Source organism: Limulus polyphemus, unplaced genomic scaffold (genome assembly GCF_000517525.1).
Source record: "Limulus polyphemus unplaced genomic scaffold, Limulus_polyphemus-2.1.2 Scaffold217, whole genome shotgun sequence".
NCBI classification, from domain to species: Eukaryota; Metazoa; Arthropoda; class Merostomata; order Xiphosura; family Limulidae; genus Limulus; species Limulus polyphemus.
Genome location: NW_013665827.1, coordinates 342,356 through 356,230, shown reverse-complemented (window position 1 = coordinate 356,230; position 13,875 = coordinate 342,356). Strand labels below are relative to the sequence as shown.

At 37.3% G+C, this 13,875-nt stretch overlaps 1 protein-coding gene across 3 annotated transcripts in view; it reads right to left on the bottom strand.

Annotated features, from left to right (window-relative positions):
- Positions 1-10,589, bottom strand: part of LOC106478497 (ruvB-like 2) — a 44,246-nt gene extending 33,657 nt beyond the window's left edge. For 2 of the 3 annotated variants that reach the window (XM_022382110.1, XM_022382109.1), the window contains exon 1: positions 10,256-10,294. In XM_022382110.1, coding sequence (XP_022237818.1) covers positions 10,256-10,279 — 24 coding nt within the window. In that variant the 5' untranslated portion in view covers positions 10,280-10,294. Of the gene's footprint in view, positions 1-10,255; positions 10,295-10,566 lie in introns of those variants that run through there. The other variant, XM_013939049.1, reaches the window with a different exon arrangement.
- Between the last annotated feature and the right edge of the window lie 3,286 nt (positions 10,590-13,875).

The following is a 13,875-nucleotide window of genomic DNA, read 5'->3' as shown; positions in this document are numbered from 1 at the left end:
AGCCAAAGAGCAACAGAAGGTTTGATCTGGACAAGCTTGTTATGACTTTGCTCACCCCAAGTCAACTGCCAACTGGTGTGAAGCCGTGCCTTGAATACAGAACCATAGTTCATATATGGAAGAGCCACCACATGGCACCAGAGCAAATGGACTTAGCCACCGTGTCAGCGAACTCATTCCCATGAATACCGATGAGAACAGGGTGAGAACTAATGTTAAGCAATTCCAAGCCCAGTAGAGAGCTAAGAGACTCAGTGTAAAGAGTACAATCACTGTACTGCATAGCTTCTATACGATTCAAGGCAAGAGAAATGACATACAACTCGGCAATGAACACAGAAACTGTAGAGAGGATCCTGTGAGCAACCACTGAGCCACAACATACCATGGCAGATCCTATAGAGTCACCTGATTTCTAACCATCAGTATAACCGGGAATAGAAGAATGGTTTGAAAGATTTTCAGTAAAGAGAAGATGATACTTCCAATTGGAAGTATCTGCCTTCCCCAGATGACTCAAGGAAAGGTCACATTCTGGGATGGTAATAAGCCATGAGGGAATGGGCTGATCATTGGGGACAACAGCATCATCCAATGCCAGACCCAATTCAGCCAGTTGTGCCTGGATACGAAGGCCAAAGGTAGGAATTGCAGACCATCTGTTCTGAAAGAGCACAGCCCACCGAGGAAGAAAGACACAATCCCAGGTGGGATGCTGTAATAAGGATCGAGGCTTGGAAGCATACTGTAGAGAAAGTTGCAAATGGTGGAGGTGAAGAAGAGGTTCGTGGGAAAGCCCCATGCAAATCCAAAGCCCCAGATGGTGAATGGGGTCCAGCATATTCAAAGCTGAAGTCCTGGCAGAACCATAGACCCATAGTCTAGTTCAGATCGAATAAGGGCATAATAGATCTTCAGAATAGAACATCGATCCACTCTCCAAGAGATGGAAGATGTTCAGTGCCCTTGTACACTTGCCACATAGCTGCATTATGTGAGGAATAAAAGTAAGCTTACGGTCAAAGATAAGCCCAAGAACTTTGTTTCAGGGACCATGGGAAGAACAACATCACCGAAACGGAGCTCAGGATCAAGGTATAGACCCTGTTGTGGCAAAAATGCATGCAAGTGGTTTTGGAAAAAGAAAAGATAAAACCATTTGCTGTGGTCCACTTCAGCAAGCGATTGTGGGCACTGTGAAGCTGCCACTTAATATACCTCATGTTCGACGACCTACATGAGATGTGGAAGTTGTCGACATAGAGTCCATTAGCAACAGTAGGAGGAAGTTCTGTAGTGATAGCATTGATTTTGATACTGAAAAGTTTGACATTCAAGACACAGCCCCGAGGGATTCCAAGAATGGGAAAGTGTTGAGCACACACAGACTCAGAATCACCTGTCAAGTAAAAGTTATGAATAAAAATGGATAGATGGCCACGCAACCCATATGAGTGGATGTCCCTCAAAATGCCGTACCTCCATGTAGTGTTGTAAACCTTCTCTAGATCGAAGAAAACAGAAACACGATGTTCCCTTTTGAGAAAGGCTTCGCTGATTGAGGTTTCAAGTCAATTCAGATAGTCCACAGTGGAGCACCATTGACGGAACCCACAGTGGGTGGGCGAGAGGAGGTGGTTTGATTCAAGGAACCAAACAAGATGAGCATTAACCACCCTCTCTAAGACTTACAGAGACAGCTAGTCAAAGTAATTGGACAACAATTAGAAGAAATCCTTCCCAGGCTTAGAAAAAGGGAGGACAATAGTCTGGCACCAAGCATCAGGAAAAATGTTCTCCTGCCAGATCCAGTTAAAAACAACAAAAAAAAAGCAAGAGAGATGTGGTGCAGCATATCATAGTGAACATCATCAGGTCCAACTGATGTACTGCCAGACCAATGAAAAACAAGTTTGAGTTTCACCAGTGTAAGGGGCAATTATATTCATAGAGACGATCAACCCGAAAGGAAAGAGGTGATCGCTCTGCCTGAGACTTGATGGCCAAGAAGGCAGGGCGAAGAGACAGAAGCACTGAAAAGATAAACAAAGTTCTTCCCAAGAGTACTAGCAATGCTCTGTACATCAGCAACTTCCTGGTCACTGGAGAGCAAGATGGAAAGGAGATGATGGGATGAATACCTCCCATTGACTTTCCAAATCTTGTCTCATATGACTTTGGAATTGGTGGTAGAAGAGATGCTAGTTGTAAACTTAATCCAAGATTCCTTTTGGCTTTGATGTCTGACCTGCCAAGCATGGGCCCGCTGGAAAGCGATTTGGTTGGAAAGAGTAAGATACCTGCAAAAAGTATCCCAAGCTTGTTTCTGAGCCTTCTGTGTTTGCTGGCAGGCTGGAGATCACCATGGACAAGGATACTGTGGGAAACGTGTCGAGGTTTTAGGTATAGAATAAACAGCTGCTTGAATGAAAGACTAATGACAGCAAGATCAAATTCTGAGAGAGAGGTGAAAGAGAGTCAGTCAGCCTGGTCCAAATTCCACTGTGGCACTCTGGTCGGGTGGCATCAACCATGGCCAATCTCCCTCAAAATAATCACTGCCCCATGGGTCACTGTCAACCCTACAAGAAAAGTGAGAGGGAGCAGAGAGATATATCAATGGCAGTAAAAGAATGATTAGATGCATGAAAACCAGTATTGAAGATAGAAAGGTTGTGATCCAAGAGCATACGCTCTATGAAATGACCCCTTCCATGAATATCAACACCATCCCAGAGGGGAGTGTGTCCACTAAAGTCTCCCAGGATTAAAAAGGGAGACAGCAACTGTTGAATGAGAATATCAAGGTCTGACTGATCATAAGTGTTTCTAGGAGACAGGTAGAAAGAACAAAGAGTGATAGTACAACCTAAAAAAACATGGATGGCTATGGCCTCCAAGGGTGTATCGAGTGACACCAACAAGATGGGTACGTGCTGGTTGACCAGCAGTGCCACCCCTCCATGTGCTTGTCCATCACACAACTTGTCATTCCAGTATAAAGAAAACTGCTGAAAAGTGACTGTATTGGGAGGTTTCAGGAATGTTTCCTGTAAGGAAAGACACAAGGGATGATCGGAATTGATCAAGACCTTAATGTCATCAAGATTAGAATGAAAACCTTGACAGTTCCACTGTATCAAAGTGGCCATTTTTACTTAGGTTGAAGAGAACTGGGCAGAGAACCCTTCTGTTTATGACCACACCATTTTTCTTTCCTAGAAGGAGGTCTATCAACCACCATGGATCCTGCTCTTGTCATTAGACTTAGATTCCAGCAACTGAGGGTGTGAATGAATAATCGTTCTGCATCTCAGGGTCAAAGAAGATGGACCTAAGCAGACACTGGAAGCCAGGGCCAAAGGAGGTGGACCCGGGTAATCACTGGAAGGAATGGTGGGGACAGAGATAGAAGTAGACATTCACCTGTCAACTCGTTTATCCATTGAGGGCAAAAGGCTCTTCACATGATGCAAAAAAGACTCTGATGGAGACACAGAAAGGTCCATCTGCACTACCACTATAGTGCAGTGGCATATGTCCAAGATGGAGTAGTGGGCAATAACTTCCGAGCCTTGGGATAAGAAATGTTATAACACTGTACTTTTCTCCTACACCAATTTTGGACAAGAACAAAAGTAAGAGAGATGGGAACCATTACAGTTAATGCAGTGAGGGTCCAGCTTACACTCGTAGGCATCATGGTCTTTGTTACTAGAACAAGCACACATCACAAAGCCACGACATGATGCTTTTGAATGACCAAACCGCTGACATTGGAAACATGTGAAAGGGTTAAGAATATATGGGCATACCTTACAGTTCAGATAACTTGTCTTGACAGTGGCAGGTGGATGTGGCAATGTAAATGTCAAAATAAGAACATTGGTAGGCAGCACAATTCCTTCTTTATGAGTGGAGATATGTTGCACTGCAGAAACTCCTTGGCTGGAGAATCTCAGATTCATGGATGTTCTTCAAATCCCTCTCGACAATATCTCCTCGTGAGGGCTTCAAAGTAGCATGGGGAGTAACCTCAATGGGTATATCACCAATGGCCTTTGAGTTCAGTGCATTTTGGTGTAGATGTTTCCATCAAGATGTCCCTTGACTGACTTTGGAGAGCCAGCAAGCCCCTCTAATTCCTTATCAATAAGAAAAGAGAGTCATTTGCTCTAAAGGTTTGTCTGACAAGGAATGCAGGTTCAGAATGGGTTGAAGATTGCTGGTCAGAGTCTTCAAAACTGTTTTTTACTTTTTTTGAGGATTTGGGGGATCCATAATAAAAGGAGGATGCATTATAATGCCAAACAAAGACACTGCAGCAACACCAGGTCTTCGTGAGCACTGTACCCAAACACAAGCATAAGACACACTGCCCACAACACCCATTGAGAATATGCATTATTGGCACTTGTGTTTAAAATTTTTTAAATTATAATAAATAATTAAAAACGTTTTATATTTACATTGAGAATGCCCAACACTGGTACAGTTGATCCTGAGAGGGCCATCCCAAGGCCACCCATCTACAGGAATACAAAGCAGTGTTGCAGTGCCCCAGATACTGCTCAACCACCAGGATCCTTTCCTCCCCTTCACAGGTCACCACACACGGCAAACATGTGGGTGGATGTTCAGATCCCAGAGGAGGTAAACTGAAAGTACAAAACCTTCACTGGGATGTCCCCTCACTATACAGGAATCCACCTTGAAGTGAGCATAATAGGTGATAGATCATAGGAAACGGAGGAATTCCATGGAACAAACAGACAAGAACAAGAACTATGAATGGAGGCAGTACGAGCCAAGTAACATAACAGGGAACGAACTGGACAAAGTAGTTAATCCGGATCCCAAAGGGAGTACAGTGGGAAATGGAAGGTAAGAAAACAGAAGAAAAGGCTAAACAATCTTTCCAGGCAGCCAATGTCTAGATAGAGGAGAACATACAAGGAATGGTAAAGGATGTGGGAAACATTAATGGCATAAATATTGGAAAAACAATGAATGTATGCCAGGAGAGGGAAAGATGCTACAAGGAACACATTCAATGGGTTCAAAGGGAGAACCAGACAAATTGTACTGGCAAAGAAAAATGCTACAAGAGGGGTGAGTCAAGGAGCTGAGGTAAGGAAATGGACAGAAGACACATGTAAAGATGGAATTTGGTGAATGTTAGGATGAAAAACATTCAATCGTGGTTATCAGAGGAGTGATCAGGACAGAGGTACGGGCAGAGGCAGTTGTTCCAGTAAGGGCCAGAACAGAGGGAACCATGTTTGAGGTGGCCAATACAGAGCAACCAACAGAACACAACAAGAAGTGGTCTGGATAAGGGAAATTACCCTAGAGATGAGTCTGATTAGAAGGTAGGCATATAAGTGAAGACCCCTCTAATCTTGACTGAAAGCATCCACCCCCCAGAGCTGATGAGTGAGGAACTGGAGGCCAAAATGAAGGAAGTTTGGCATTCCAATGAGTGGTAAATGCACACATATGCAGAGTTCCCAGTTGATAACACATCCACAGTAATACATGAAGATGACGTGACCACTCTGTTGAAAGAACCTGGCTGGGACATGATAAGCAATTGGTTACAAGATTCATAATTCTGGGAGCATGTCAAGCTAGAACTGTTATGTCCTGGTCGTTGACCTAGTACAGGAGATCCAGAGTCTGAAAACAGAGAGATCTGGACTTGGTTCCCCCTTCTTTGGTGATATAGCTGAAGACAGTCAAAATGAACCATAACCACCTGCCCTGCAGGAGCAGGAGGAAAGGATACAGAGCTTGATGAACTGTAAAAGGTTCCATGATGTGAATATGGAGAGTAACCTCTTCAACTAACCACCAATCAAAAATCTCTTGAGAATCGAGAAAAGCCCCCCCAACAAATGAAGGAAGCATCTGTGAACAAATGAGACTTGGGAAGAGATGGAGGAATGGGAACCCACACTGTGGTCAAGTCCCTGTTGAGCCACCAAGCAAGATCAGCCCTGGTCCCAGGTGGAAGGTGATGGGATGGTCCAAGGGATTGTGGGAGAAGTTCCACTGGTCAAAAAGCATCAAATGAAAGGAATACATGTATGCCTGACTCAAGGGATGAGAGTTTCCAAGGAAGCCCACATCCCCACATCCCAGAGTCGAAGAGGAAAAGGCTGGGCCTGACGAGATGAGAATTGAATAGAACCCCCAAATGAATAAGATACTACATGGGGTTAGTAAAGGACTTCTCTAAGTTGATGAGAAACACCACCCAAAGATTACTTTGGATGAGTGGAGTTAGTACTTTTTCGGAATTGCTAGCGACTTGAACCCTGTTGGAAGAAAATTTTTATTTCTGAACTGAAACGTTTGATAAGAGCATATTATTCAATATTAACTTTTGATCAAAGTAACCTATCTTTATAGACCTGAACTAAAAATATATATATACCTAGTAATAAGCATAGCTACTTAAATATATTCAAGTTATGTTGCTTCTAATGACTCAAAGGCATTGTTTCACCAATTGGGTTATCCTCACTGTTAGTGATATTTTTGGCCTACTGTATCACCCAGTTTTAACATTCCTTCACACCCCTAAAACTATCTAACAAAAATTAAAGGAATGCAAACCACAAGCACACCCCAATTCATGTGGCAAGCCATTTCACAAGCTAATAATTCTAACAGGGAAAAAATATGGCCAAATAATTGGACCTGGGCTTCCATAACTTTAATCTCTCTAATAATCAGGATTTCATCTCTTTCCTTGTGTTTTCACCAGTCCAACAAACAGTTTATCTACACTATGTTTGGTATCCTAAAATGACTAGAACTGAATATAATACTTCAAATGATGCTTTATCTAAATTCTGTACAAATTAATAACAATTTTTCTACTCCTAGCTCAAAAATTGTGTAACAGATCTCAGAATCTAAAATTATTTCTCTGCCTGAATCACCAAAAATGAAATTATTTACCTAATGAAGTGGTGCTGATTTGATTTATTTAATATTTTTGGATACACACACACACATACATACACAAAACATAAATACAGACTAAAAAAAAAAGTGTAAAACTAAGTCTAATTAATGAAATAAAATTATGTCTAATCAATTTTAACACGTAATGCATACATCCAGGGTATAAATTTTTTCTCAGTCCCACAGAACTATTTAAGCCAGAAAAATAGATAATTGGCGAAACTTTTTTGCATTGATTCTCTCATAGAGTAACACAGCTAAATCCAGGGTCTTCCTGAACCTACTGAAATTCTACTGGATGGAGGATCTGTTGAATTTATTCAATGTATCGATGATGGTAATTTAGGTAATCTTGTTCTTGAACCTGAAAAAACTTTACGAATATTTTCAGAAAGGTTGGGCAATAAGACCTGCTCAAGAAAAAACTTATGGAGAAAAGTATATTCATCATTATATAAATGATATGAAGCAAATGTATGATGTAAATGAAAAAAGAAAAAAAAAGGGTCCTAGATCACATGCTTGATAAGTTGAAAATGAAATATCCCTCTGCATTGGATCTACCATTTGACAGTAAGATTCTTTCTGCAAACAGCACCTTCATTGCAAAAGAAAAACCAGCAGCAAATGGCCAACTTTCAACTTGTATACATTTTCTAGGTTAGCTTTCAAATATCATCAATGATATTCTTGATGCAAATTAAAACGTTGTACCAAAGGCATACTATACAGTGACCCTGAAAAGATATGAGATGAAAAAAGAGGCAAATCCTATCGAGGAGTACCCTGATGAGAAGAAAATATCAAATATCATCAATGATATTCTTGATGCAAATTAAAACGTTGTACCAAAGGCATACTATACAGTGACCCTGAAAAGATATGAGATGAAAAAAGAGGCAAATCCTATTGAGGAGTACCCTGATGAGAAGAAAATAAATGCAAGATCAGCTAAATCAAACAGAAAAAGAAGGAAAGGCAACAGCTGAAGGAAGAGCCCAAGGAGGTGTTTCATTATGAATTCTGTACTTGTTTGAAGGTCATCCCAAAAAACAACAAAATGTAAAAGAATTGTCATTTACTTGCATGCATTTCATAAAAGAAAGAAAGAAGGAAAAAGCAAATGAACAAGAAAATAAAGAGAAAAAAATGGCCTGGAAAAGGGTGTACTTTTCCAGAAAATGTAGCCGAAATTGCAATTTTCAAACAATCATAAAATTTCGAGTATTTCTGCCTAAAAAAACAAAACAAAAACATCCTTGAAAATATTTTTCACTGTTCTATTTTAGTACTATATGCCCTATTTCTGTATTCAGATTCTGCATAAATCGACAATATATCATGAAATTTTGCCACCCCAAGGTGTGCATTACATGTTAATATTTACATAAGATTTAAAAATAGTCTATGCGTGTTTAGTTAGTTCTAACATTAAGCTTACCATTAGGCCTAGGTGTAAATTACGGTGTAAAATTAAATAATACATGTAACTAAGAAACACTGTCCTATGAGAAGTCTGAACCTAATTAAGTTCATTAAAAAGAAATGTGTACATTTATAGTTAATAAACTGCATTTGAGCATCAGCTGGATATCCTCACTATTAATGTGCTCTCAGCTGTACATCAATAACACTCCAAGAAGTTTCGTCTAATAAACTGACCTATATTAAGTTTCGAACATTGAACTATGTACACATCTAAAAGAAGACAATCTGCAAGTCTGTAAATATAACATAATTGGAAAACTTAATCAAATATACTATGAATATTATAAATGCTTATATTCTTATTAACTATTCATAGCCTATTCATACAATAATCAGTAAATTAAATATAAAGAATACTAAGGGAAATAAGTATAGATTCCAAAACTTTTAATTATTTATGCTTGTAATCTTATTTTGGCTATTAATAAGCATTACCATTAAATTACATTTGGTTTTGCATGATGACCTTAAACAACTATTAGATAGTAATGAGGATAAAATGCTGATAAAAACCAATACTGAATGCAAAGAAAACAGTAGGTTGGTGAAGCTACTTGGTGGAAATAATAGTTTAAAACAAGTAGATGATAAGATATGGAGAAGGGACCATTTATTTGGCCTTTCAAAGCTGTCTCTGCATACCTACTTTTAAAAAAAAGTAAAAATTAAACTCTTGATTAAATTTATTTTTCAGAAAATCTTTACTTCTTAAACTCTAACAAGGTGCTAGTCTCCACACTGCCGAGGTTACAACCACCAGTACAGCAGCAATGTAGCAACTACAGAACACCTGGTAGCTGTGTTTAAGTGTTGAATACAACCATTTTAAAAAGCAATTCAACTTTAATTGGTAGATCTAGAAAGGGAATATTAATTGGTCAACCAATGACGCTAATGGCAGTTGTGTCATTAGCCAGTTCAAACAAGTGTTTTCAGGTTGCATATGTAGTATTATAAAGTTTGATGTTGACTGAAAAACTGTTGCAGAACTGATCTGGGAATTTGAGGGCTCTTGCATGCAAGTTTGGTTCACAAGTTACTGGATCAGTGTTAAATTAGTAAAAATGAGTTTCCACACTGGCATCAACATTGATCATAAGCTAATTTCTAGTATCCAGAAAGTATGAAGAATTTAATTATTCTTTACTTTTTAAATTAATATATCATTACCAAATTCTGTAGAGCACAGGATTCTTAATCTCTCAAGCAATTTAAATTGCAAAATAAGGTTGATCTAAAGTAATTCATTTGATAAATTTCATTCATATTTTCTAGTTTGTAAAGATAGGGGTGTATTTTTTCTCTTTTTATTATTTCATAGCCTGTGAAAAATTGTTTATTAGACTTGAGCTGTGCATGAATTTTTATCAATGGTAGAACTAAGCCAACTCAAAAATAACCTATTTTATATATTTAACCCTAATTTAGTAAGATAACATTGTTCCTCAACGAAATTCTTGAATTTTCCCTGCAACAGCCAAACTTTTAATTGATACATGGCCACTAGGTGAATAGTCAAATTATATGGTAGCCAACTGCAGGGCAAATACATATGACTTTAAATTTTACACATTTGACATCATAATAGAGCATGCCATATATTTTCTTATGTTTTTTCTGTCTAATTAGATTTTTCATAAGGAACTTTAAAAAGTTGGTTTACATTATTTAACAAACCACAATTAAAATTACATATTTCTGCATGTGAATAAATTACAAAAAAGAATGAAAATATATTTTAAATTGAAGTTGAAATGTGCCGTCTTAAGCGAAAAATGTTAGGACTACTTACACTACTCTTAGTACTAGTACACATCAGATAACTCTGGATTTTCAAAAATTCAATGCTTCACTAAGCCTAAAAGCAAGGCAATGTGTTAGTGTTACCAAGTGCAGGCTTACGACATAAATACAAACGTTAACAGCATTAATGTTCCAAAGTTTTACAATTCTATATTTGTTTACTTAAAAAATAACAATATGATACTATAATTGTGGCTTTAGTTAAAATAAGTTAGAGTTGACCGCATACAAGAACTATGACTAAGAAATGATACAATAAACAACAAATTTTAGTAACTAAAAATCGAACACATTACATACCGCCGCCATTTTCAGCCTAAATTGTACGCTTAGCGCCGTCTATATTATATATATATATAATTATTATTATTATGTTATATATATGTACATACTGTAAAACATTTTTTTTCTTTTTCCTAGTTCGAACAACATACACCAAATGGCCACATTTTAGTTAAATAAGGTGTTTGTCATTTATTGTTTCTAATTTAATGTTCAAGTATATATTAAAGACTAAGATCGCTATTTCTATTCGTTTACGTAACTTTTCAACTTCCCAAAAGCTCTGCCGTAAGTGTGATGGTTAATAACTATAAAAATCGGGCATCAACACTCGCGGTAGGCACAGCCCAGATAGCCCATAGTGTAGATTTCTGCAACAGAAATTAACAAATTTTCCACAGCGCCTCTGGCGGCTGGTTAGCTTTGAATTATAGTAGAAGGAAAGAGCAGCGATTATTAGAGTTATACGAGTTCCTTAGAGATAGTTTGAAATTGAAGTTTAAGACACAGTATTGAATATACCTTTATAAAAATAAGCATAAATAAAAGAGGATGACTACAGATTTTAAGTTAGATATTGCATACTTAGAGTAGCTGAAATGACAATAGAAGAAATAACGATCAGAGAAGGGTTTACTTCAACTTAACAAATATAGTTTAAAAAGCCAATTATTTGAAAAGATTTAGATGTTTAGAAAGGTAAGATTTGTTAGAAACGGAAGAGGATAAAATAGATTGAGGAATTAAAACAACGGAAAGAGTGAAATAAAAGGTACATTAGAACAAGCCAGTGGCAGATGATTATTCAGCCCATCATTATCATACGGTCATACCTATCCTCACCAAAACAGTAGTATTTTGTATCAATGAGCCAAAACAGCAAAGCTTAAACGAATTTAAATTAGAAACACATACCATATTGTCTGTCAAGCCAACGCATAAGTTTATAATTAAACTAGAGATGCAGTACCAGTGAAACATAATCCTGAAGCAGGAGTTAAAAGTTCGTACTTATTGCCTGTATTATACTCACTTATTAAGGCCTTTTAATCAAATGTAAATAAACTATATAGATCAGGACCCCCACCCCCTCACCCTCACAAAACAAACCAGCATCTTATAAGTTAGTGAAGCCAATTCTATATAAAAACTGACTGGAAGTACTTAATATTATAGATGCACACATCAAACAACTAAGATACACACTAATTAGAATACGATAAGTCATCCATCTCGAAACATCTACAGGCAAATTATTTTCAGTCCTACGAATTTTAAAGACTTAAATCAACTAATCTCTGTATCTTCTATGCTCTATAGTGTAATTAGAAAAGCAAAATACCTTTGGATTCACAGTTCGACACATTAACCAATAAGCTACATCATCAGCTGTGTACGAAACACAGGTAATATTTTAAAAAGTAATCATGAGTGTGGTGTATTAATTTTGTGATACAGAGTTTCGAGGCATCGCTAATTTTGATGCTTTAAAGCCTTGGGAGCAAGTGATTAAATGGTTACGGACATATTCAACGACCCCCTACCTCCCATTTTTTAGTATTTGACGCTTACCTATGTAGCGAACACAACTCTCAAAAACACTTAAAATTGCAAGGGATAATTTCAAAACTATATCCTATAATGCCTCAAATGAATAATATCTATCTTATTCTTGCGCTCGTGACTTAAAATAAAGAAAATGAGAAAATAATGTATGTAAGACACCCAGATTTAACCCTAAATTGAAATAACTGACAAATCTGATACACAAGAGATAAATCAAACTGTGCACATTATATTATGTTACTATCTTGCCACACAAACCACTCAGTTTGTAAAATAATAACAGTATTAAAAAATAAGTTTGATTTATGAATTTATTTATATAATTATTAGATAAATTAGAGCTTTGTTGGGCTAGACTGTGGATCTTAGGTACTGTGGATGGAGCCCATTTACCTCCAAAAATAGATAGCTAAATAAAACGTCGCGTCAAAATCCACCATTCGAACGGAGTAGCCCAAGTTGGGTTTACGTATTGTGACATCATGGTTACTCTCTGATATTTGTTTATTTACGAAATTTCAGGAATGTTAATCTAAATAAAATAAACAATTAGCTATACAAAATTTCTATAATTATTTGTTATTAAACACAAAGCCGAATAATGAGTTATCTGTGCTGTACACACCTCGAGTATAGAAACCAAATTTTTAACGTTATTAGCCGTCGGCTCTCGTCACTTTGTCGCAATAATGCGCTCCATACTTTGAGGCTTTGGGTGCGCTATAAGTGTGACTGTCATATCACACTATTCGGTCAGACAAAAGTAGGTGAGTGCAGTTGACTAGCTGCCTTCCTTCTAGTCTATCAGCGAAGCCGTTATCTAGCTTTGCGTGAAATTGAAATACAAGTAAACAAAAACCAACCAAACAAACAAAATAATATTTTATTTTAGTCTTGAAAGCAACACCTAAATTGGACTTAGCCAATATTCGTGGGATGTTTAAGGCTTTGAAACTCACCATGTTTTACCCTAAGTCAATTTAGGTGTTTGAATAATATCTGGCATTCCACCAAACTTTATTATTCAGTATTATGCAATAGATAAACTATTTAATTATGACATCACAAATTTATTTTATTTTCGACGAAGAGAAACAGAGAGCATAATCCGTGACGAACAGGTTTAATATATTCTTTATTTCGCTTTACCCTATGTGTATTGCAGTTTCGCCTATTTAAGAATTTAAAAGTTCTGTAAATATTACATACATACCCATAACCTAAGAGGCCTTACTAGGTTTCTTGGGTTTGCTGACCAAAGCTGTGCTGAAAACCTTCAATACGTTAGCCAATGTTTATCTAAAAAAAAAGGAAAACACAATTAATCAAGAGTATTAATAACAGAGGTATTATTTATAACGCAGTATAAAAATAGGAGTTTATATGCTAATAATAATAAATCATGGTTTGATTTGGTTGTTGTTAAGCACGAAGCTACGGAATGGGCTAACTGTGCTCTGCCTATTACGGATAGATTATGGAAATTAAAGTTATATATCAAGCAATGCATAAGGTGCATGCTTCTAAAATTTTAAGGCCATAAACACATTAACAGTATTATTGCATATAACTTTCGATTTTGTATGCTTGTTTCAGAATTTGCTTTACAAATTGTTTTTGAGCTTATTCCACTAACACGGTTAGGGCCTGGCCTTGTGGTTAAGGCGCTCGATTCGCAACTTTTGGGTCGTAGGATTTAAACCCAGCGCCGAATATGCTTGCTCTTTTAGTCTTACGATAATGAGTAGCCTAAGAGTTGGT